Raw genomic sequence first — 27,130 nt, 5'->3', positions numbered from 1 at the left:
CCTTCTCTTAGTTCGTTAATTTCCAGCCATTCATACAGAGCCTTGAAATAAATGGCCCTAGCTCCTAAAGGAAAACTATTTTTCTTTTTTTTTAGGCAAAGTCAAGAACAGTGGCATGTCTGGCAAAAGCTCAATGAGGCGTTTGACTGCAAACTAGAAAAGGGTGCATTTCTACTGTGTTTCTTCATAACGCTACCCCATGTATACATTCGTATACTGCTCCTTCCCTTTTGTAGGCGATTCTTCTCCTATTTATCAGTTTCTGGATAAGCCTCTGAATCGTGGCACACGACCCACGTCTACTTCCAAATGATGATTAAAAGTTCAGTTTCTAGATAATCATGATAACGTGGTAGGAAAATTGTGTTGCTATACCGGCCCATTGAAACATTTTTAAGGTTTTATAGGAAAGCATAGTACAACCTAACGAGGAAGTATTGGAAGTATTGGACATATTGAGAATCTCGTATATACTTGAGTTAATTATTAGTTAATTATTGCGATCTGTTCATTATAAATCTAGCGGAGATCGTAATTGAGTTTTGAGAGGTGGGAAGAACACTGAAAAATTGCTAATTATTGAGTTAAATGTGAAATATTGTTCATAATCGTATGAAATTGCATTGGATAATGATCGAAATAATGATACTGCAGCTGCTGATAATAATGATAATAATGGTAGTATTAATAAAAATAATAAAAAAATTAATAAATTATAATCATAATAACAAAAATAGTAATGACACTATACTACTGACGATGATGATGATAATAATGATAATGATAATTATCATGACGAAATATAAAATCACTTCTCATACTCCTACTACTATTACTACTACTACTGATAATAACAATAATGGTAATACAGTCCGTTCTATCACTGAAGCCCAAGACAGGAACCGAGGAAGGATATGAAATCTAGCACCGGGTATTTTGGTGCCAAGTAGCGTTGGGCTATAAAGTGATGTGCTATATTACTATTATATAGTATGTTAGTAAATGAGTCTTGTCAGTATATAACATTATATTGATATGTATTATTATAGATTCAAATAGACAAAGGGGGTTGGGGGCGATGTGTCTACGCCCCCTCCCCTACTAGGAAAAAAAAGAGAATGAAAGCCAGTATCATAATAATAATAGTAGTAGAAAGTCTGGAAATTTATCTTTTATTCCTGCTTGCTTGTCAATGAATTTTGGTATATGACGCTCTAGGTTTTATTGTTGTTTCGTTAGTTTTAATTGAATCGGAGAAACAAAAGCCATCTTTCGGATAATCCTGGATCTGCTTCCGGTATTTCGCCCTTCTTTTTCCGCCTCCTCTCACTTCCTCAAATATCTTATCAATATCATTATTAAAGTTATGTTACTACATATTATTCTACTGTCTGAAAAAAGTGGCCCACACACAAGAACAATACCATTTAACATCGTTTATTGCTTTCTATCGACATATATATATATATATATATATATATATATACATGTATATATATATATATATATATATATATATATATATATATATATATTCAAACAGTACGAATGCATAGGAAAAGATGAAGTACTAGAGTTCATAAAAGAATTCTGAACTCTGAACTTAAAAACTACACACAATTTAGTTTAACAAATCAGTTTAACAATTTATTAAAACAATATAAAATTATATTCCAGAAAGTAATATATTTAGTTCTTTGAGCAAATTCATACAAAGTAGAAATTCGGTATGAAAGTTATATAGAACTATTGATAATAACTGTTGCACTATCTTCTTTCTATATTTCGTAAATGTGTTTTTAATAATTTTCACGTATTTTTTGTATAGAGAGGCACTGAACAATAAACATATTATGTAAGAAATAACATCAGTTTTTGAAGAATTACAAAGTTGTCATGATATACTCTGCAAACTTGAAAGGAAAATGGGTCGTTACCACACAAAACAGATAGTCTCATTACCATAATACGCGTGGCAAGACATGCAGTACAATGCACTATCATGAATCATAATTTCTATTCCTATTTTAGTCAGTAAAACCTGGACAAACATGTTTTACTTTATATATGCGACAGATAACGAGTAACTATTATTATCTATCGAAATTTACAAGTTGAGTGAATATACAAAACAGTTTAAATTAAAAAATGCTCGACAGGAATCGAAGAGTTGATTGTAGTAATTAGGGGCTCCTACAGCCCATCCGTAGGTAAAAAAAACTTTGAGCCCTGAGACATGACATAGCAGAATAGTTTCAATCAATATGTTCTTTCTTCTTGGTGGTATAGGTCAACAGTTATAAGACATTATGATAAAAAACTTCAGAGGTTAAATGGATGAAATGGACATCCTGTTGAAACTATTTCGTCTTTCACTTTCACATTATACTCTACTACTAAGATTTTGTGCGAATGAATGTATAACAGGCATTATTAATCTAAATAATTTCTTCGCAACGTCTAGACTCTTCAACCATGAAAACAATCAGGATTATGAAGGCATATCACAAATATAGCAAAAACGTTGTGCGTTATGCATGATACTCCTCCACCACGCACTATAGTCATACTTCACAGAAAATGTATATACAAAAATCTTGGAAAACTGTCTTTCAGAGGTTTATGGAAATGAAAGACAAAATGATATGCCAATAATTTGAGTTGCAGATAACGATTTTTACAAGATTAAGTAGAGAAGATAGAGGAGAACTATGTTGAATACAGACAGTGAGACGGTGGTGGCGCTGTCTGTCACGTTAATTTTCCATCCGAGGAAACGATGAGTGTAGCACTGTGGAAAGAAAAGAAAAAACAAGAAAAGGAAAATAATTTTCAATGACCATATAGACAGACATTATTGGCTGACAGATTACTACAACATTTGTTCAGATAAAACATCTGATAATATATAGATGAGCAACTCGATATGAAGCATAACAATTGGTGTCCTTGATTTAGATGTAATAGATGAATGAATAGAAAGATATATAGATATATAAATAAATAGATTTATAGATAGATAGATTGATTGATAGATAGGTAGGTGAGTATGTAGATAGATAGATAGGTAGATCTGGATGATGTAGCTATCTTTCCTCAGCTTCGCTTCAGAAAGATAGCTACATCCAGATCACGTCGGAATTGATAGTTTGCCATCACCTGAAACCAAAAGGTGATTATTTGCTTTATATTCCACATCGGAAACATTTCATAGATGTACATAGTACTACTATTAACACAGTGCAACACACTTTTCTTCTCCCATCAATGATGGGCGAACTATCTTTCATCACGTGATTTACTTTTGACCAATCGTAGCGCAAGATTCTTTGTATGTGGAATATAAATAGATATATATGTAGGAAGATAGATATATACATGTACATTCATACATACATAGAAAGACAGATAGACAAAGAGAAAGCCAAACAGACAAACAGACAGATCTCCAGAATGACACAACTTATCTCACCTGGTAGTAAAGCAGATCAGGTGCATCGAGCGGGACGGTCCACTCGAGTACGCCCGGATCACCGGGTGCGCAATCCTTGGTCAGGGTCGTCTTATAGTCGTCAAACGTGCTGTACGAATTAGGGTCTGCGCTGCTCATGTACTGGCAAAGTGGACCCTCTGTCAAATTAATAACATGAATTTATCGTGACCAGACGAATTTAGTCTTAACCCTAATAAGGCCGGGGGGGGGGGCCATTATGGCCCCCCCCCCCCTCCACAATTTTTCCGATTGCTCAGGAACGCATATGGATGGCGCCCCGCCGCTCGCTGACTTTTTTCTTTCGAGTCTTGCGCAACTTTTAAAATAATTTTTTTGAAAATCGGACCTACGGTTACAAGGTCACGTGACCTTTTGTCTTTGCATGTCAGCCCGAAAATCGCTCATTTTCGTGATTTGTGTACAAAACATATGGCAAAGTCATTTTTCCTAAAATCAGATCAAACATGGGTTATTGGGTCTTGTTTAAAGTTTAGGTGGTTGTTTTGGGAGTCAAAATAGTTGAATTGTAGTAAAAGATGAAATAAAACAACAAAAACAATGAAATACATAAGTTAAAAAAACAATGAAATACATAAGAAATTATCAAAACAAGGGATAACATAAGAAATAAGGTGGCTCTTCCAAATTTTTTGTTGTATTATTATTCAGAATGGTCTAATGAATATATCTAGTGAAAAAGAATGCTTAAATATGAATAATATATGATTTATGGGTAAAAATGTGATTTTTATGACTTTATTTGCATAAATTACCATAAATATGCAAATGAGTGAGTTTTTCAAAAAATTGAAATTATCATATTATTCTTTACACTTCACTTGACATGTGTGCAAATTTTTGCGGCGATCGGCCGCTTCGCGGCCGAGATCTTAAGGGGGGGGGGGGCCATAATGGCCCCCCCCCGGCCCTACTAAGACTTCAAATAGCCCGGCCTTATTAGGGTTAAAGGCAGATGGTCGTGGGTTTCTATGTGCAGTGGGTTATATATTGCTGACACCAGATTTGGTGGAAATACCATTAGTGCATGTGTGTTCAAGTCTCGCAAACAGCAAACCAGTCCCATTAAGAAATACCCCCCCCCCCCCCCCTGCCAGTCTTTTGGATAGTCTTCGGTAGAGCGAAATGTAAGATAATGACTCATCCATATGTGGCAATTGGTGGAAAATGCAGAGCCCGTTGGTCATAAAACTGTAGGTTAATCTTTCCAAAGGATCGGGCTGGCAATTGAACCATGAACCATCAACTCTTGGATTGAGAGTCAAGTGAAGGAACCCCGTTACCTAGACACCTTTTCATTTGCAAATTCAATTAAATCATCATACAATTGCCCTATTCAAAGTTTGTCAATATATGATTAAGTTACAGGAATATACAATCCAGTTTTAAATGATATTGGATCAGCGTATGTGTTGTTCATGATTATAATGGCAGGTGGATGCTCCTTAAATATATTACAGGAGTTTTTCATCACGATCCCATTTTTAGATTTGTTTTGAATTATTTCTCTATACATTATATTACATGTATCATCATTGCAGGATACTGTAAATACGGCAGGTCTCTGATCCTCTCTTATACATAAATTAACAATGTTGAAATCACATAGTAAAAAGTGACTTTATAGTGACAAGGAAAGGAAAGGTTTCATGGGGGTTAATAAAACATTTACATGTTTACTAACTGCCAATTAGACCCGTCGAAACACACACAGACGGGGCACATTTAAGGATGGAAAAGGTATATACAAAATTAAAAAGGAGAAATGGTTCGACTTACCTTCAGGGCCTGCGTAGATCTTAATACCCTGAAAAAGAGAGGAGAAAGAGAAGGAAAAAATAGCAAACAGAATAATGGTGACTGTGATTATTGCAGCAAATTCTAAAATCGCACGGAAAACATCCTTGATTCCTAAAAGGGGCCTTGACCCCAAAAAGGTTGAAAAGGGCTGCTTGAGACATTCGTGTTAAACACTCTATATCGGTATTCTATAATGATAATAATGCTTTCCCTGTAATGTCTATAACTATTGTAGGGTTCGTGGGATACACTTGCTATTTCCATGTTTACAAAACCATATTGTTACCATAATAGAAGCCTTAAACATAATAAGAATGCAGGTAACGTAACTAATCAGAGAATATATCATTCAACTTAAAAAAAAACTATTTTCATTTCAATTTTTTTTTATGTCTGCTTCTTGTGATTAAGACATTTTGTTACATTATGCTGAAAGTCTCCAAAACGGTTATCTTTAAGGTCTTTCAAGAATATGCTGAGACGTTTTTGTGAAGTTGGGCTGGTTCTTTGTATGAAAAACAATAAGTCCGTTTTATCGGTAGATAATTTGACACATGTGACGACTGATGTAACCATATTTGCTTTTGCCAATATGTCATATTGCTCTTTTTCGTGCTCGAATGTAATTATGGTAGGGTCCATGATTACATAAATATAAAGTCCTTCATTGAAAGAGAGAAATGATCTCCAAAACAAGACAGTGACGTATGCCAAAGACTAGATCGCCAACAAATCATGTGTGGATTACGTAATTCGTCATTGTAATATTCACACATTTCAAAAGGTGGTGGAATGCTGATTTTCGAAAGTCTTTGCGATCTTATTACAGCTATGAAATCATCAAATTAAAAAGTGCGCCCTTTTGCCATGCGAACTGCGCCAGAAGATACCATGACAAACTCACCTGTCGTTCTTCTTCGGTGAGCTGCTCATAGCCACCGTTGACGTCATCAGTAATATAGAAGGGATGATAGTTACCACTGACGACCGGGTCATCTCCACCACTGACACGGAATGTGTAGGTCACGTTGCGTTTCAGGGTTAGCTCAGGAATGAGCTGACCGTTGATAAACCATGCGATTCCCCAACCAACACGGCCTGGTGAAAAACACGATGACGTAACATTATAACAAATACTATTTCCAAATGATTCACGATTCATTCCGAAATGAATCTGACTGTTTCAATATACGAATATTTCCGAAGACCTTCGATATAAACTTGCTAAGAAATATGGATGTTTCGGACATCTCTGCCAAGGAAATTGCCATTCCATTCTCATTGGTAGGAGGGTGTCGAACAAAAGCATGCAGCCAGAAAAGTTATAATTTACCATTAAGCTCCCCCTCCCCACCACCAAACAAAATAACAAAAAACAAAAAACCAAACAAACACATGATAATAATAATTCCAAAGAAAAGGGGGGGAGGGTAAATAGTTGATGAAATGGGCCTAAATGTTCTCATTTTCCGACGGAAGTCTATTTTGGGGTAACACAAAAAACAATGGGGGGGGGGGGAGGGGTTGGACTTCTTTCGATTTTGGGCGTGGTGACAAGGCTCTACAGTAGCAATGCTCCCGAAGATCAAGACATCAAAGGGGGGAGATAGGAGGAGTTGCCATAACCCAAAGTTAGTCAGTTTGGAAGTTTTGTGCTTAGAACAATTCTTACCAGTGATAGATTCATATCCTTTTCTTCCACCAGACAATCCCATCTCCACGGTGAAGGTAGCTTCTTCAAGTTCTTCAATTCCTGGGATCACCCAGCCATCTGTTATGGGTGGCACAGTAGCACCCTGGCCGAGAGGTGGGCACCTGGTGCTATTACGTCCGAAATCGATCGTGAGATTCGAAGACCCTAAACGAAAAAAAAAGATCCTTCATAAATACCAAAGTATATGCTCAACGTTCATGGCATTATGTTGCCTAATAAAATTGGATCCAAAAATACAACTTGTTTATGTCTTCAAATTAAAAAACAAAGAAAGAAAGATTTAATTCTTTAGTTTGAACACGAATGAATAAAAAGTCTTCAACTTTCCAGTCCATCTCCTACTTTCTGTTGCAAATGAATGACTCACAAACAAATACAATCTAAACACAGGTATTCAATATCAATATAATTTATTCTGGTCGATGTTCCACTGATAAATGCTCAATCATTCTAGATCTGTTGTATAATGAAATGCTTTTTTAATATATCAATTAATCGAAATTCAATCATGTTCATATCGTCGCAGGATTCACGACCCGTCAAATTGAGCCTTTCTTTTCGTTCCATATTTCAAACATAGATCAAGTCAATCACATGTCAGACTTACTTGGCGACCGTCGTAGATCGTGGTAAGTGTGGTAAGCAACACGTCCATCACCATTGATAGGTCCTCGAGCCCAGATGACGTAGATTGGACCATCAGTAGTGAAAGCCTTGTCATATGTTGCGTCTAAGATATGAATAATAATAATAATTGTAAATTATTATTATTATTATTATTATTATTTATTTGGCATTTCAAACATACAATACAAGGTACAATAGAATGGCACATAGGATACAAAGTATGAAAGAATAAAATTTGCTTCCCCTGCTGCACCTCCCGAAGTTGCCGGGAAGAAAAAAAGGAATGTAAAATTCCTATAACCCGTAAGTCTTTTCTTCCGACTCCAGGAGATGCATCAGAGGATGCCTAAAATATTATACATAGTCATAATCAAAACAAAAACAACAACTTATTGATGACAATTCATAGACTTAAACTTTAAAGCTCGATAAATTGCAATATGTTATTTCAGGTGTCACTGGCATGTCTGTTTAAGTGAAGCAAAAAAGAAAAGTAAATAGCAGAAATTGGAATTGAATAATAGTTAGTATGTCGTAAAAGTATATATCCCAATTACTATAGAAATATACTAAACCATCCAAATATAATTAACCGCGCAAAACATTGTAATGAGAACAAAAGCAGAAAAAAAGCGAAAATTACATTAATGCAGAAGAAACTAATAATAAAATGTGTTCAATCAGACAGTTTCAAGTTTCAAGTTTCAAGTTTATTTGTCTTCCAGAAAACACATGTGACAAAATATAATAGAGTATAATCATAACAGTACAATGTAGAACAAAGGAAGACGAGGAGACCTTGGTTGAAGCACAGCTTGTTAAGTTAAGGCCCCCTCATATGATGTGACAAAGATAACTTATTTATGAATACAACAACAAATATGGAATATATAAAACTATTTACAAAATACTCTCAGAGAACAACTACCCAACGTTGCATCTAATATGATCTAATATGGACAAACCCAAGCCGACACCAAGTCGAGACATCAATGAGTTATTGCTCTCTGAGTGCAGAGGTCAAGTAGGAATATATGGTATATGTAGTATGTACAGATGAGAAAGAAGAAGAAAAAGAAAAGGGATAAAGGGGGTTATATGTCAAAGTCAAGAATTAACGAAAAAAAGATCAAGAGTAAAGTTAAATATGCTACAGTACACTAACAATAAAGCTTGATAACACATTCATGTGTCATCGACATACTTGTCAAGAAAATATGACTTAAGTCTACGTTTAAAAACTGAGATACTTGAAGCATTTGTTATGGTAGTATCAAGTGAATTCCAGAACCTGGGGCCAGTGGACATTAGTGTATTCAAAGTGAAGGTTGTCCTTGCATATGGTAAATGGAGAGCAGAAGCCTGTCTAGTATTATAGCTGTGAATTTGGTTATTTCTTCTAAAGATTTGAGCAAGGGCAGGAGGGAGGTCTCCAGAGTGAATGCTAAACATGAGCATTCCAAGTTGCATTGAATAGAGATCTTCTAGTTTTAGAATACTGTTTTCATAATAAAGTAGATTTGTATGTGCACGATAATTTGCTTTACAAATTATTCTAATAACCCGCTTCTGCACAACAAAAAGCCTGTGGATTTGAGTTTTGGATGATTTGCCCCATGCCAACATACCATAATTGATATATGATAAAATAAGAGTAGAGTAAAAAAATGAACAATACCTCTTGAGGTATACATGATCTCAACTTATAAATAACACCAGTATTTTTTGACACCACTTTACTTAATTTGTCCACATGAGTTTTCCAATTCAGTTTCTCGTCTATGTATATTCCAAGAAATTTCGTTGAAGTTACAGTATATATAAGGAAAGGTTTTCCAGATCAGCCTTATATTTTAGTAGGCCTGTTGGACATAATTGTAATATAATGGATTATTGGTGACCCCCACAATCATGTCTATGGTTATGCATACCGAATTAAGGGAGGGAATTGAGGGAGGGAGGTAGTACCAACAAATGTATATAATAATAATCATAACATTTAGCTTTTATATAGCGCTTAATACAATGTCTCTATAAGCGCTTTACAAATATACTATTACCCCGGTCATTGGATTCAGTACTTGCCCGCACACACTGTGTTCACAATCTCCACTCCCTGTGGAGCATTCAAGCCAGGCCTTACTTGACGCTCAAAAACTGTTTGACCAACAATGACGGTCGCATCCTACTGGGTACCCATTTAACACCTGGGTGGAGAGTAGCAAGTGATGGTTAATATCTTGCCAAAGGATATAAGTGCCAAAGTATATATATATATATATATATATATATATATATATATATATATATATATATATATATACAAACATGCTAGTAGCAGATTTGGAACCCATTAACTGAGCAGATACTGTACCCCTCCCCATCTTCCATCCCCCATCCGCTAGTTCATTCTATGTTATCAATTAAGGCATATTTTGCTTACCAGATGCATTAAGAGGCCGGCGGTAAACGATGTTTGTGACTACTCCGTTCTCCATATAGGCCTCAACCAATTCTGCGTTGTTGTTACCGTCTTGTGCTGATGAAATTGTATCTGGACAGGCACCACCGCCATTTTGAGGGGAACACTGCAATATTGTGGACATTATTTCAAGTTGTTTTTATTGATATCAAATCATATTGGCACGTGATGAAATATTGCAAATTACGTCATAAAGGTCAGGTTGGGTCATCGTAGCTGACTAAGGCTGTTGCCGAACAGCTGAACATTTCGGAGGGAAATAACTTTCAAATACATGAATTTGTATTATCGAGCTGATTCTTGATATAAAGTATGACCCCTGCCGGGCTGCGGCCCCTCTATAATATTACAATTACCAATATTCGAACACCAGACACCTCATCATCGGGCATCCGACATTTGAAGTACATTTCTATAAGAAAATCATCAGTAATGATAGACTGTCCAAACAAAATATTCATTGTTTTTGTTTCAGGCAGGCAACGTCGACCTTAGGTGAAACTGTTCCATAAAGCCTGTGTCCCGTTATCATGTGGGTCTACATGTAGTCCGGTGACTATCAACTTGATTTTTTTTTTTCGTACCTGAGATTGGCCTTGAAGATAGTAGTCAATGGCATAATAATTTTCCATATCATCCTTGAAAGTCACTACAACATCCCCGCCACCATCAAAGTACCCGTTGGCGATCCACTAAGACCGAACGCGGCGTAGTCGCCAACGACATTGGTGCTGCTCAGTCGGATGACGATGTCGGTGCCGTTTATCATCCAACTCACTTGAAGCTCGTCTTCGACCAGCGTCTCGCAGTTTGGAAACATCTATAGGTTACGACAACATAAACAGTTAATAAAGCGACAACTCCCCCCTTACAATAATTGTTTATTTCCATTTGGTTCGTTGCCAATTCGTCCATTATCCAGCTAGTCTAATATCCCATTTCGTCTATTTCCAGTTTGTGTTCTCCCAACCACTCCATTATTGGCCTAAATCACCAGCTGGTCTACTGATGATTATTATCGTATAATGATTGAGGGGAAAAAGTCAACACCAATGGGAATCGGCCGAAGATTGGCCTTTGGTCTTTGCTAATCAATTGCATACTCAAACTATACAGTTAAATTACATATTGAGTACAATACTTTGATTGGTTCATTCCACGATCATTAACATTGTCTTAATGCCTTTTGTGTCTTTTACATTGGTACGATGATTTTCTATGAATTATATCATTCAATCTAATTTAAAATTCAATCATTCATCAAGTAGAAGTAGCTCTACTCACACTATCCTTATAGACTTCATTTAACCAATTTTTAATCATAGAGATATCGTAACACTACCTAAACCTACGCTTTTCTATTTTTGTGACTTGTAATTTATGTTAGATATTTATATGCAATGAGGATATAAATAGCTTTGAAGATGATACCAATAGCATTCATCCATCATTGCCAAATATCATCATCATCATCTCTATCATGATTACCAATCTCGTTGGTCCGCCACCACCGGCGGTGAGAGGTGCTGGGGGATGTTGAGCTCGGCTTGCGAAGGGATGTCGACGTGCCCAAAGTCCTGCGTGAACGCGATGCACCACAGCCCGAAGTGTCCGATGTCGAATATGTCTGTTCCCTCGGGAAAGGTAAGGGTGATCGTTTCACCGTTGTACGCGCTGATAACACCAGTACTGTGAATGAAAGGATGCATGGGGGGGGGGGGGGGGGGGGGGGGGGGGGGATGAATAACATTACATTCAAAACATTCTACCCGTCGCACGCATATTCTATCCAATACTTTATCGTTCCTAAATATGATTAATTTTTTGAAACTTGAACACTTTTGATTATATTTTATATAATTATGTATATGATTTTATTCGATGTAATAGCATATTATATTTTTGTTTCCCTGCATGTTATTAACCATGTAATATTTGGACGTACTTTTTGTTCGATATGCACATATAATTATTTTATGTATACCTTTGTTTGATTTCGATTAAAGTGATGATGAAAAATATATTTTAAACAGGAGTATTATGGAAAATCAGGATTAAACCAAACTAACCCCTTTTTTCATTCCATGACTACATTTAAAAAAAAAATCATTCATTCAATTTTTTTTTACAGAACTAATCATTTGTAAGAAATAACGAGGCTAAAAAGATATCACCCTAATTGAATGATTGGGCTACTATAAATGCCAAATTAAACGTATACCACGTATAAAAAAAGGGCAATAATGTGGGATAACAAAGCTAGGAAAATAATCGTTCTCATATTTGGGACCTTTGCTGTAGGGTCAATTCAAATCGAGAATATGTTTTTTAGCAATCAATTGGTAAAATCATTCCTGAAAAGTAAGATTCTTTTCTTCATACATAAGTGTTTACTTTGACAAACTAATGGCCAGAAAATGCTTCTTTATACGATTGTCGAGCTGCACAACTTACTCCACTCTGACTCAGAACATCCTGATACGTGGCTAATGTCTATCTGCAGACACGGACTCTAATTTGACACTTTACCACTAGTTATTAAGCCTTGAACAGGGGCCCGTTTCACAAAGCCTTTTTTCAATGACAAATGACAAAATCAGTGACAGATCTGTTGATAACCAATCAGAAGCAAGGATTTCAAAAGCTTATAACGAAAATTGTCATTTGTCACTGATGACAAGTTTTGTGAAACGCCCCCCTGAGCTTAGCTCTGACAATCTCTGGCTATGCATTATGCATTCAGACACTAGCTGTAACATTCAGCGACTGACAAGGACGTGTTCTTCAAACTAGTCTATTGTCGGTCTTACGGTTTACAGCCGTTTGGTTTAAAACTAGTTCGTCTACTACCCAATTGGTCTATTCCCATATGGTCTCCACCTAACCAGTCTACTATTCACATGGTCCAATAACCATTTCGTCTACTTATTAGGGTAATAATCATTTGGTCTAATCTCCAATAAAATCTCGCATTAGTCTAATTGCCAGTCGGTCTAATTCCCAGTTTGTCTAATGCCCATTTCGGTGTAATTTCGCGGTAAGGGCACGTTTTTTCTTTCTTTGGTGTCCCAAAATGTTTGGCCGATCGATATTTCGTTCCGTTAGGGGGGGGGTAAGGTCGGTTTTTGGGGGTCACCCATTACCACAATTTGTTAAATATATGTTTGTTTGTTTTTTAAATTATCAAAAAAAAGGGGGGTTCCACAAAAACACACAAGTAACAAAAAAGCTGAAAGGGGGGTTCAACCTCCACCCCCCCCCCCCTGCGTACCCGCCTGATAGTAGCTATTCAATGTCAAGTAATTGCACAGACTATGTCATCGAGGCCAACCTATTTTGTCTTTTCCTGATACCACTCAAATCAAATCAATTACCTTCCCGTTTCGTCTGGAATCGCATAGTCGCCATTATTGTTAGGCGTCCCTTCCGGTCCAACCCAGAAAAATGCTCCTGAATGCAGAAGAAAAATGATGAAAGGAAATCAAAGAAATAAAAAAATGACATAAACAATAAACGAACAAAAGACATGGCTTTTAGCTTAGTAAATTACTCCTTTTTGTTTTTACTCATATCGATTCGTCCAATCCCCACTCGACTCATTGCATTTCGTCTTTTGTCCATGAGATCTCGTTTGCTTTTAATTTTCCACTCGTCAGTTTGTCTAATGCCTGTTAGGTCCATTTACCTTTTCGTGTCATAACTGATCGGTGTAAAAATCATTTGGCTTCTCACATAAAATTATAGTAGTGTGCTAGTATGTATTTGTTTAAAAAAAAAGCTGACAAGGGTCAAAGCCTCACAAGGGCTTCACATTATGAACATATTTTTGTTGGTGCCAAATTCTTCGTTGTTACTCCAGAAAAAATGAAAGGGAACCTCTGACAACTACCATCCATTAACCCTCCATACGATTCTTCCTTTGGAGCATTGAACTTTAAATATCAGGCTCATGTATTATAATAATTTCACATCTGACTCTCACTCTTGCCAAGATTTGCCAACCAAAAAAAAAATCGTAACACCCCTTCCCCACTGTCTGTCGATGCCCATGATCGCAGGTCCTCTACGAAGAACATGTTTATACAATCAAACCTGTCTACAGCGACCGCCCAAAGGAAACAAAAATGTGCTTGTTGTAGACAGGTGGTCTTTGTAGACGGGTTCCTTTAGTATATCTTTTAATGAGAAACCATTTTCAAGGGAAACAAAAATGTGCTTGTTGTAGACAGATGGTCTGTGTAGACAGGTGGTCACTAAAGCAGGTTTGACTGTAATATCTTACTTGGTCCTTGACCGTCATAGACCAGATTCTCAACTCGGATCTGCTTTGCGTTCAAGATGATCACAGCAGACGCATATGTGTTGTGCACACGAGGTGTGAAGCCGAGGGTCCCCAGGTTCAGAGGGCAGGGGCTATGAAGTTGGCGGGAACAGTCAGGTCTCCGAAATTTGCCTGTATGGTTGAAAAAAGCAGTACAGACCAAAATATAGAAATGTCAATTCATTTCGTTCAGTCTTGATATATTAAAGTGTATGATATTTTAGTCGGAGTAACTTTAAAGAATTTCCCATGTGTTTTCTCCTCAATTAAAACAAAAAGTGATATACAGTCAAACCTGTCCGCCCAAGAGAAACAAAAAAATGTGCTTGTTGTAGACAGGTGGTCTGTGTAGACAGGTTCCTTAAGTATATGTTTTAATGAGAAGCCATTTTCAAGGGAAACAAAAAATGTTTCCGACACAAGTGCAGGGCCCACATGCAACATGCGGGTGAAATTTCATTACAAAAATCAAAATGTGTGTCCGTGTGCCCCGGCAGATTTTGGCACTGAAAACACACATGGAAAATGTAAGAACCTTTTGCTTTCCAGAGATATTTGGCCTCAAAATTCACCCCAAAATGGAAGATTTTCCGGACAAGTACCCACCCCCGCCAAGGACTCCTGTATCTGCCATTGAATAAAAGCGAGGAGAAAACGTTTTCCATACCCCAAATTCTCGACACCAAACTGAGATCCAAGCAAGAGACGATACAGTTTTTCCTGCCGGTAGGGTCACCCTGATATCTACGTTGTCATACGCTTCAAGCTTTACCGTTCTGCACAGGAGAGAAATATAAAGGCTGGTTTATGGCGAAAAAAGAAGAAAGTACTACTACTCAACACGACTACTACTACTTATACTGAAACTATACCACCCAGGAGTGGCGATCCCTGGGGGACAAAGGAGGAGGGGGGACACGTCCCACCTCAACTTTATTGGGGGGGGGGGGGGGACGTGCAACAAAGTGCAACAACAAGTGTATAGCAAATACTGACTAAAGTATTGTAACTAACACCAGAATATCATCACATATCACTCCTATCTTGAAATCTCTGCACTGGCTCCCTGTTCAACAGCGTGTGATCTATAAAATTCTACTCTTAACCTATCGTGCACTAAATGATCTAGCTCCAGAATATATTTCATCCCTTCTATCACCCCACTCTGCAGGTCGTTCTGGTTTACGTTCATCACATAATATTAGACTTAAAGAAATACGTACCAAAAGAATTGGGGGGATAGAGCATGTGCATCAGCAGCTCCTTCTTTGTGGAATAAGTTACCTTTCTCTATTCAGACGGCCAACACTCTCTCTACTTTCAAAACAGGGCTTAAAACTCACCTGATGCTCAATGCATATTGTTAAATTTCAATGTTCTTTTTATACACTGCATACAAAACAAACAATCGCACTGTGCCACATTGTATGTACCTTGGCACCATGAAGTTGTATGATCTAATGCAAGTTAACATTTAATATTTCTTTAATCTTAAGTATGTTGAATATTAATTTAAATTATTTGAATGCGCCTTGAGCATCTCTACAGATGGATATGTTGCGCTTTATAAATATTGTTATTATTATTATTATAAAGACTGCAACACATTTTTAGGCTCTGGAGGGCCCAAGAGTGCAGCGTTTAGACCAGGGTTTAGACTAATACAATTGCAAAATCTTCTGGCTCGGTCGCTACGCTCCCTCGCATAACATCCTTTAAAATATATAAGTAAATATTGTAGAAAATCTGTATTCCGTTATGTCACCTGTGAGGGGGTAGTCACTTCCGTCACCTTCGCCCCTCTCGTTCACTATGCTCCCTCGTCCCTTGCATTTTGTCCCCTTTTTTTCGCCGCCCCTGCTACCACCACCACTACTATTACTACGAGGACGCGGACGATAGCAACTAAAACTACTACTACTGCATTCAATTATTGTAGGATTAATGTAAGAATGACAACAAATGCATCAACAACATCAATTATACTGGTATAATTAAGTAGTACCCTTGATGCAAAGTATGGTTAGAGTAGTCGGTTAAGTGGGACTAGAAATTTGATTGAGTTTAACTGAAATGAAGTATTCCTACCTTCCTTCTTCATCGGGTATGATGAAACCATCATCCGATGGTACCCCGGATTCTCCAGCCCAAATGAAAGCATCTGAAAAGGGAAAGAATCGAAAAACGATTACCAAGAAATCATGGAAGTAATTTAATTTAATTTAATAATAATTCAATTAAATTTAATTTAATAATAGCCTAATGTAGTGTAGTAAACAAGAAAACTTATCGATGAATATAAGAATAACAAGTAAATATGTAAACAAATACACAACGATATCAGTTAAAAATAAATCAGATAAAAATAAATAGACTTAAGGTGGATAGACACAAGTAGATCTGCATATTAAATGGATATTGGAATAACTTGGATGTACCTATTCAAACTTCCAGGTATTTGAAGAAAAAATGGAAATACTCGTTAAAACTACCGGCTATTACAAATGTTTGGATATATAATATCCGAATGTGTGAATGAAAACATATGTATGTATATATATCAATCCAAGTTTCCAGATGTATTGAAAACATTTGGAAACACCCATTCAAATATTTCGGATGTAGTGTATGTATGAAGAGCCTTTTAAAATCAATGCTCGTGCACGGCAATTATTCAATGATGGTCGTGATGGAAAAACCTGATTTGATTTTCGATATTACACCAATAATATGACTATTATTTCTATGTTTATTTCAAAGATTGAGTTCCAGTAATCATAGAAAAAATACTAACAGAATCCAACAAAACTTACAATGAATCAAGATCACGAATAAATGACCTGTGCATAACGATTTTGGTAGAAAGTGTATACGGGTTGAGTAATGAGCGTAGGAAGATAAGGAAATCAAGGTAAGTAGGCCTGACGCCATGTGCTTAACCACACAGGTCACTATGTGCAAATGAGAGTTGTGTTTTTATTGGAGATGATTTCCAGCAAGTTTTTGTGAGTTTTATCTTATTTTACTGGTTCAAACAATCAATCTACTGCAGGATAGACAATCCAGAATGAACTATAGCCATGTTCTCTCGACGGACGATGCCAATACCAGAGCTCAGGATTAGCTTTAACGTAGTAATATATAGATGTATTTAACGAAGTATATATTGGGATACAGGCGCGCCGGAAGCAGTTTGGGATTGGGGGGCAAACATTCCAGGGGGCTCACATTCCAGGGGCAGTGACGTAATGAGAAAAAAAAAGTTCGGAAGGGGGGGCAGACGAAAAATCTGCATTACCACCAGTCTTACACGTTACATGCAGGTCCCGCGGAATGTTTTTCAAAGTGGAGTATTATCGATCAGGTAGAGCGTAAATTGGCGTGGGGTCCAGGGCATGAGCCTCAGCAGGGGTCAAGGGGCTGAGCCCCCGGAAGCTAAGGGGTTTTAGGTATTTAATTACGGTTAGATGAGCATCCAGGGGCCCTCTGTAAGGCAATTGACGTGTTCAAAGGGGGGGGGGGGAGAGCCCCCAGAAGCTCAGGGGTTTTAGGTATTTAATTTAGGTTAGATGAGCATCCAGGGGGCCGCCTTAGGGCCCTTGGTGGGGTCCAGAGGGCAGAGCCCCCGGAAGCTCAGGGGTTTTAGGTATTTAATTAAGGTCAGATGAGCATCCAGGGGGCAAAGCCCCGGAAGCTCAGGGGTTTGAGGTATTTAATAACGGTCAGATGAGCATCCAGGGGCCCGCCTTAGGGCTCTTGGTGGGGTCCAGTGGGCAGAGCCCCCGGAAGCTCAGGGGTTTTAGGTATTTAATTAAGGTCAGATGAGCATCCAGGGGGCCGCCTTAGGGCCCTTGGTGGGGTCCAGGGGGCAAAGCCCCGGAAGCTCAGGGGTTTGAGGTATTTAATAACGGTCAGATGAGCATCCTAGGGCCCGCCTTAGGGCCCTTGGTGGGGTCCAGGGGCAGAGCCCCCGTAAGCTCAGGGGTTTTAGGTATTTAATTAAGGTCAGATGAGCATTTTTTATACCTTATTTGTGACATTGGCAGGTCACTTATTTTTGTCTCCGTCTTTCTTTCTTTTTCTCTTTAACATACTTTTAAAAAAAGGATGGGGGGGGGGGGGGCTCGTGCCCAGCCACTTTGCAGACCATGACATAAAGGCTTCTAAATAATTGTATTTCACCTGACTGTAATTTGGGAATTTCTTTTTTTCCAACAAACGCATAAAAAGGTATGACTTACAAAAAATGGAGAAAAAATGCCGGAAAATCATGTCACAACATCAACATGTGTAAATCACTTGTTTCGAATAAGAAATACATCACCCCCCCCCCATCAGTACGCCAGCGTTCAGGGGCTCATGTCTTCTCACCCCTATAACAAAAAAACCGACACGCTTTCCCATTCTCGCACAATATGTCCACGATATGCGCGTATCGCTATTATAGAGACCTCCATTTAAAATACCGTATAGGTGGCATGCGCAATGTTTATGAAATTTAATTCCTGTGAACTTTCCTTTTTCTTTGAATGGAATTGTATATGTGATTTAATTCAGGTTTTTTTTATTGTTACATTCTTTTGGACTAAAAATACAAACCATGTTTACTCCTTTACTGTTTTTTTTTTTTTTTGGAGGGGTGGGGGGGGGGGGGCGTTTTGGGGGGGGCAAAAATGCGTTTTGCCCCCCCACTTTTTTGACTGGGGGGGCAACTGCCCCCCCTGCCCCCCCACTTCCGGCGCCTATGTTGGGATATACGATGTTTGCTACACCTAAAACAAATACAAATATATTTATGAATTATGAATTATATTTTAGACAGAAGTTTACAATCATTATTCATACATGGAGCTATGTTTGTTATAGGTTTGACAAACACTCCTATTACTATCTCCGCTCTGATTTGATCACGTTAGAATAAGCATGAGGTCCTATATATGGCCAATTTTTCAAGTGATGCATGTTTACTTGGACCCAAGCACCGTCTAGGTCAGTTTGTCTTCCAATGTAAATACCGTCATATATAGAGTCATCGGTACCAAGTACCAAATGGTACAGAACACGACGCAAGAACAACAAGTATTTATTCAATCATTCATTATGCTAGCTTGCATATCAGAAAATAATTCTTTTCACTGGCCGTCTTAAATTCACAAGGACAAGTGATGTGAAAGAATGGGTCAGCTTCAGCACACCCTCTCCTCCAAAATGTGTATACCCTTTTACCCGTCTCCACTGTCTTCCAACCTCCTTCACTATCTCATTCTGTATATTGCTAAAAGAATATGCCTCGACTGCAGGTAATTTTTTTTCAAATTGTTTTAAAATTTATGTTTAAAATAATCATTTTTTTAATTTTTTTTTTTTTAATTAAAAAAAAAAAATTAATTAATTAATTAATTTATTTATTTATTTATTTTATTATTTTTTTTTTGGAGGGGGGGGGGATTTACAAAATATTTCATTGGAGGCTTTATCCCCTAGAGCGGTGGCTTTGTAAGTGAGGCTCGTGAAAAACCCCTCCCTATCTACATACATAGAAGGAGGATGTATTCTTTGTTATAAAGCATTATAATTGTATATAGATAATACAGGGTTGGACTGTGTATTAGAAAATGTATATTTTTATTGTCATGAGTCATATGGAGAATGTGTGAACAGCGAGCTGTTATGTTATGTTACCACAATTTGCATAATGATTCATGACAGGCGCGTACACAGGGGGGGGGGGGGTTTGGGGGGTTAAACCCCCCCCCCCCCCCCTTGGTATTTTTTTTGTGTGTAAACCCCCCTAAATTTCCCTAAACCCCCCCCCCCCCTTTTGGATTTAAAAAAAAAAAAATTTAATTAAAAAAAATATATATATATTCCCATGTCCGACCTCAAAAAGATGACCTTACCCCCCCCCCCCAACGGAGCAAAATGTCAAATTTTCAAATTTCGATACCAAAAAAAAAAAAAAAAAGTGTCCCCCCCCCCCCCCCCCCCCCCCCCCCCCCCCCCCCCCCCCCCCCCCCCCCCCCCCCCCCCCCCCCCCCCCCCCCCCCACTGAGCGACTTTTCGGCCGGCGCGATTTTCAAATTTTCGGGAGCAAAATATTTTGGGCCAGATTAAACCCCCCCCCCCCCCCCCCCTTGAAAAAATCCTGCGTACGCTCCTGATTCATGATTTAAATCATCCGGAACGAAATCCCACCAATGGATTTGTTATTGTCATCTCACCGCAAATGCATTAAATGACTATTTCCCATAACTCCTTGCCATTAGAAATATATATATCAATTTGAAAGAAGGTTGAATTGCCCGTTCCAAGCCGTACCATGTTATCGAGGAAAAAAACAAACATAAATCATCCATCTAGTATAATACATTTACTCAATAACCGAAAAAACACCCATTATTTCACGTGATGGCTGTACGTGGTCTGACGGTCGATCATACATTTGATCAATACACCATTGTGGTTAGGTGGTGTATCTGAGCTATTATGGACTTTTAGTTTCGCACGAAGACAATGGGGATTGCTACGGTCGACGCCCTTTTAATGCACTGCCTTGAATTGACGTCACACGTATCAGTCCACGCAAATCTAAAAGTCCCTATACATGAGGATTGTTCGAGCGCTTTAAGCATCTTTGCTATGAAATGTAATGCCCCAAGTGGACCTCTACAGAACTTCCTTGTCAGCATTTTCATCGGTATAAAATCTACAACGCCGTGTGGCATATATTGCAGAAATGTTGTAAAGTGATAGTGACACATTATTATGTAAAACTGTTAGAAAATGTTCTCGCCAAATTTGTATCTAACTAAAAGAGGAATATAAATTGGAGTAAAACAAATTATTCCACCCTTTATGACCAACTGTGTACAGTGCATATATAACATATTGAATAACTAACTATACGTTGTTGCCCATAAAATTAGATAAATTTTCTCGACTCTTTTCATTAGATTATTGTGACAATGTGATTTATTCTTGATAGATAGAGTTTACATCTTCTCAGAACATTACACTAGCTAAATGTATGACTCTTTAGATATGTCAATACAGTTCAGAGATGAATAAATCAAGAAAAAACGCCACAATCATTACATGAAAAGAGGTAAGAAAAAATTATTCCAACTTAAATGGGCGACAGTGTATTTTTTCATTCTTTCAAGATGAACTTATCAATTCTTAACTAATTCGACACCCCAATTTTCAGACATATTTTATGATATGTTAACATGGGTCATAAAGAGTTCAGTTATGAATAAGTCTTTGTCATTGTTGGACATTGTGTTGTCGCTGACGCATTCCTGTGGCGGACAAATGACGCAGTCCTCCATCACGCAAAATATCACTTTTTCCTGCGTCACGCAAATAACGCCTCGTGTGCAAGCGTTCATGTTCTTACCTGGACCAGCCCCGTCATATCTGAAGCCGATGATTCTGAGAGTGGTGTCATCCTCTGCGTACACTGTCCCGGCTATGTCATGTGATGACTTATCAGTAAAGGTACCAACAAGCTTTCCATGGTATTGGGCCTGACATAGCGACACCACTGGAATTGAGAGGATGAGGGAGAAACATTGGGTTAGAAATTAACTGTAACGGTGCGGCCTTGTAAACAACTTTTGTAAACAACCATTTATTTTGAGAATTAAGCATTCACGTATCTCCCACACCCGTTTAAAGACATTGCATCTCTTTAGGAACAGTAGTATGAACAATACACCACTAATAACAACAATAGCAACAACAACAAAAATTACATTACAATTTTGAATTGTTATCCGTTGGTACATGATGCACATCCGGGTTTATATCCATTAAGAGACCTGCTGCTATAGTAACATGCCGATAATAACTCATATCTGTACCCTTTACCCTTTCAGTACAGGAATTATGATAGGGTTAAAAATATCACAATAATTTACTTTTTAAGCTATATCGTTCTAACCGAATGTAATTATGTAATAAAAACAATACGCAAAGTTTCACTTTTATTTTTCCTTTCTAAAATGCCTTCATGGCATCAAAGACAATGCGGACATGCAATACAAATGAATACATCGTGTGCAGACTTATATGCCTTGACTATATACTTACAATGCATAGAGTATAATTCAGGGCTCTAAATCAAAGGTCTTTGAGCCAAACCACATAACGTGGAGTGCATGCAAGCAACACTGAAGACATTTATCAGATTTTATAATATTTCAGTTGAAAGCAGAAGCATTAAACAGATGGGGAAAGTTTGAGATAAGTCGGAACAATAATAGGAGAATTATGAATTTTTAAATATGAGATTACTAAAGAGATGCGATACACACATTGACAGTTGGTCCAGGGATTGTGACGTAGACACGGACAACTCTTTCGTTTGTCTTGTACACAAATATCTTTAAGTTCTGATTTTCTCCAAAGTGGCTTCTCCCTTAGGGTAATACTCGAAAATTATTATTGATAGGATATTATAATAGGTCCTCTAAAGAGAAAAGATCCTCCCGAGTCATAGATATTTGATAAATTGAAAGTTTAGTCCTTTTGTGTTGGTAAAAATAGAAAACTTGTCCGACACTACGTCTACGCACAAAGACATTACCGATTCAGCCAACTTGAAGAGCACATACCCATAGTGATTATTTACAAATTCATAACTTTCTAATTTTTTGTCTGATTTCATTCAAAGTTTCAGCAGTCTGGTTCTGTGATTTGGATTTCCATTTAAGGCAAAATCTCGTTGATTTGGAGTATGCTTAGGTGATAATACACAGGGCACTTTAAACCCGCTATCTAAAGTGTAATACCTCAGTCAGACAGCCAAACTGTCTTCACGCCGATTCCCAGCAGACTGATTCTTGTCCATTTGGCTAAATTACTTTTTTGTTCGATCAGTTGTCGGTCTCGTGTCGATCTTGTTGGTGTGACTTGGCCAAGGAGATAAGTGCGAATTACCTCGGTTTCTAGTTCATACCGGATGTATTTATCCCATTATCTCCGTTACCATTCAAACATATAGATTTTAAGGACATTCGAAAGTAAAAACCTTTTCCGAATGTACTTGTTTACGAATACTGAATATTACCACCGAAACCTATCGATCAAACAATAGAATGAGTAAGAAATTGATGCCCTCGTTTTAGTCGTTTATAAATACATCTCTGTAATATATTTGTGAAGTGCCTAGAGATATCGCCGATGTATTAAACGCTTTGTAAAGGCGGATTATTATTATTATTATGTTTCGATAATTTACTTCGTTGTTATGAGAAAAAACAAAAGAAAACGAAAGGAAATGAAACAGAAAACCTTGACCGACTCGGGGCCGGAATATAGCTACTCAAATGACGATGACCTTAATCAGACTTTGTGTCAATATAAGGGCAATATAGTTAGGCCTATTATTATGTATTAAGTACAGTACTGAAGTATAATCGTATAGCAATAGAAGTAGTAGTTGTAGTAGTCGTTGTCGAAGTAGTAGTCGTTGTTGTAGTAGTATTTGTAAATAGAATTTACACCCACTTTGAACAGCACATTTGCCATACCCCACAAAACCTAGCAGGTTGTAAACTACATATCGTTTACTTTACGACAAGCAGAGAATAAAGATGAACTCTCTATTGGTTCATCTTCATATGATATCATTTTTCTGTGAAGGGAATATTGACTAAAAACACATACATTTATATACCCGCATCCTCATCCAGACGGATACATGCGAATGCGGGTATAAATGCAGATAGGGTATATTCCTATTGAAGTGAAGTCAAGGTGAAATCCACCATGGTTGCTAAGCAACTGACGCGATATGGAGGCACTAATGCGTGTATAAAATGGCGAATACGGTTCGAGCCCATTAAATTAAATCGTAGTATAGTATGCATATAGTTATACATGTAGTATGCTTATACCATAGATCTATATTAAGACTGTTAGTAGTATATAGCTCTATGGCTTATACAAAGACCCTCGACATGTTCTTTTAATAACAAAATATTACTGTAACTTTGTCTATAATCATTATTACTAATATTATTATTATTATTATTATCATTATTATTATCATTATTATTATTATTATCACTATTATTATCATCATCATTGTTATTTTCATCATCATCATCATTATCATCGTCGTCGTTAATGTTGTTGTCGTTGTTGTCGTTGTTGTCGTTGTTGTTGTCGATCTTATTATCATGAACAGTTTATCAGCTCCAACCAATCAACCACAAGTCAGATGTGAGTATTGTTCTTTACTTCTCTAGCACCCTTGAATCGAATGGCATTGAAAGTTATCATTCGTACCATCATTAATACCCGGTTCATGTGGACTCATGGTAGAACATTTCGCGTATATACAGTCATGGGTTGATTTTGATGGCAGCTTTTATTTCTTCTTCCAGAAAAGTTTGAAGATGAGACGTATGTTCTTACCAATAACATTGAACTTTTATAAGCTTTGATTTAATCAATTTATGATGATGATATTTTGGTGAAATTCTTAAGAGTAATCAATAAACCCCACATGTTTTTTCTTCTAAATGTGATATACCTTTCTGTCATCGTTCTCATATTCAATTAAATTGAAAATGGCCTGTTACGGAGTCATCGAATATAATTATGTGCCAATATAAATCGAATACAGTGCCACTAATACCGTCGTATATGCATCTATACAATCATATCATACATAAAGAAGATGGTAATGTAATATTGTCAATCATGTTTGATGTCCGAATTTTCGGGACGCAAACTAATCATTATATATTATTAACTCATTGATAGAACATTGCAATCTTCTTTATATTTGCCCATATAAGTCTATTCGTATGAAAGTATGAACTGGTAGTCTGTATCATGTTTGGCAGTAGTATGGAAAGTATTAACTCTACTTTCAATACACAGACTCATAACTGACGGATTTAGGGGGAGGGGCATGGGCCGTACTATTGCCCTGTGAAATACCAGTGACGTACGTGTAGTACACAACCACTTTCTTAATGGTACACATTTTTCTTCTTTTTCTTGCCTGTCAACTAAGTTTGATATTAAAATGTCACCGACAAATCTTTGCAAGCACCTTTTCTTCTTTTCTCTTTTGTATAAGGCTTGACAGTTATTTTTCGAACATTATATACTGTACGTCGCCTCTTGGCTTTGTCCCTGCAACTGCTACAAGACCTTAACATGCAGATAATAAGTTTGAATCGATAAGGGTAATTCTGCGAGTTGCAGATAAGAATATTCAAATGTAAATTGCTAAGCAAAAAAATTAGACAAATGAATATACAAAATGTTAAGAATATTGGCATATATACCGTTATAAAGCACCAACAAAATGACGACCAGTCGCCGGTTTGCCAGATCCATCGTTGTCTATTTCAGTGTTCACTTGTGATCATCAGCTGCTAAATTCGAAAAAGGAAATACACTGACCGCTTCGTTGTTCAAAATAGTACTGACAAAATGTGTAGAACCGGTGTAGAACCACAGATCAAATTATCTCCCCTCACGTCCTTCTCTTTCCCTTGTATGTCAGTTTAATTGTGCATAACGATAGTTATAGCATGCGTGGTGTAGTCTGATCGATAGCAATAACAAACGAGATTACTTCATCTGCATAAATTATGATACAGCTGACTCACTAGAGCTTTGTTAGAGTACGCACCACTGACCTCAGTACGGCGCGCCAAATCGCCACCGAAGCGATACACGAACAATGCACGCATTCTACAGGCGGATCTTTCTATTATTAATTGAATCGTTTTATGTTGTCCGATCCTCTCTTTAATAGATTTGTGACGTAGATAAATTCACTCTTTAAGTGTGTGAGCACTTTATTTGTTGTACTTTAACGTTGGAGGTAAACCCTCTTTTAACCCGGGCTGCTGACACTGTGGTGACCTGCTCTCATCTCCTTTTACTGAAAGATGATATATATATTATTATATACAATACAAGACCGACATATTTACCCTGGCTCGTTTATCAAACAGCTTAATAGCAGTATTTTCATTTTTTCTCTCTGCGTGTAAAAACGTTTAATTTGCTTTATGCTATTTGTGAATACCTTGTATAATGTCTTGAACTCCTTGCCAATTAAACAATAAGGCCGGGGACGGGCCATATGTAACATAGGCTCCCATCACTGCTCTGCATACACAGAGCATGCGCAATGTCATTGCCCCATAATATTATGCTGTCTCATGCCGTGGTTTGTTCCCCTTCCTTCCATCACGATGTGTTGGCTCCACCTTCACATCCAGTGAATACTAATGCTAAGAAGAAAAAAACGAAAAAAAAAACGGCCGCCTTGTAACAACGTAATAGTATAAAGTATAATTTTACCCACGTAAGTAGACAAATATAATGTAAATGATTCAAGCATTTGTCATAGCGTTTATTATAATTATTTTATTGGGGTACTGTAAAATGCTGTTTAATTGTTGAAATCTGTCCAGCGCCGTCACCTTTAATAATAATAATAATAACATTTAAAACAAATCTTTCTGAGGGATATGATTTGTTGGTACAATTGCATGTGGTTATAATTGCCCCGTGTTGAGGGACAATTGTAACAGTTGACTTCCGGTTTTGAAACAATGGTTTAAAAATAACTTGTTACACTTAACCCAATTCTAGTCATATTTCAAGCCAAGATATGAATCTTTCATTTCATATACA

General features: G+C 37.3%; 1 protein-coding gene and 1 long non-coding RNA gene across 2 annotated transcripts; both read right to left on the bottom strand.

The window, feature by feature from the left end:
• Positions 1–1,634: 1,634 nt before the first annotated feature.
• On the bottom strand, positions 1,635–13,584 carry LOC105437264. The gene is made up of 10 exons (XR_004064134.1): positions 13,509–13,584; positions 11,623–11,823; positions 10,719–10,954; positions 10,096–10,240; positions 7,633–7,755; positions 6,984–7,169; positions 6,216–6,409; positions 5,291–5,318; positions 3,473–3,630; positions 1,635–2,791 (listed from the first exon to the last, which is right to left on the bottom strand). It is a non-coding gene; the product is annotated as a protein Skeletor, isoforms B/C (long non-coding RNA).
• An 880-nt stretch (positions 13,585–14,464) lies between these two features.
• Positions 14,465–26,118, bottom strand: LOC105437871 (protein Skeletor, isoforms B/C-like). Its single transcript, XM_030985555.1, has 5 exons — positions 25,765–26,118; positions 21,855–22,001; positions 16,544–16,616; positions 15,123–15,231; positions 14,465–14,587 (listed from the first exon to the last, which is right to left on the bottom strand). Exons 1-5 carry the CDS (start codon positions 25,814–25,816, stop codon positions 14,534–14,536), a joined length of 435 nt encoding a protein of 144 aa, XP_030841415.1. The 5' UTR covers positions 25,817–26,118; the 3' UTR covers positions 14,465–14,533.
• Between the last annotated feature and the right edge of the window lie 1,012 nt (positions 26,119–27,130).

Source organism: Strongylocentrotus purpuratus, unplaced genomic scaffold, assembly GCF_000002235.5.
Source record: "Strongylocentrotus purpuratus isolate Spur 01 unplaced genomic scaffold, Spur_5.0 spur5_scaffold_15, whole genome shotgun sequence".
Lineage (NCBI taxonomy): Eukaryota > Metazoa > Echinodermata > Echinoidea > Camarodonta > Strongylocentrotidae > Strongylocentrotus > Strongylocentrotus purpuratus.
This window is presented reverse-complemented; position numbering and strand designations above follow the sequence as displayed.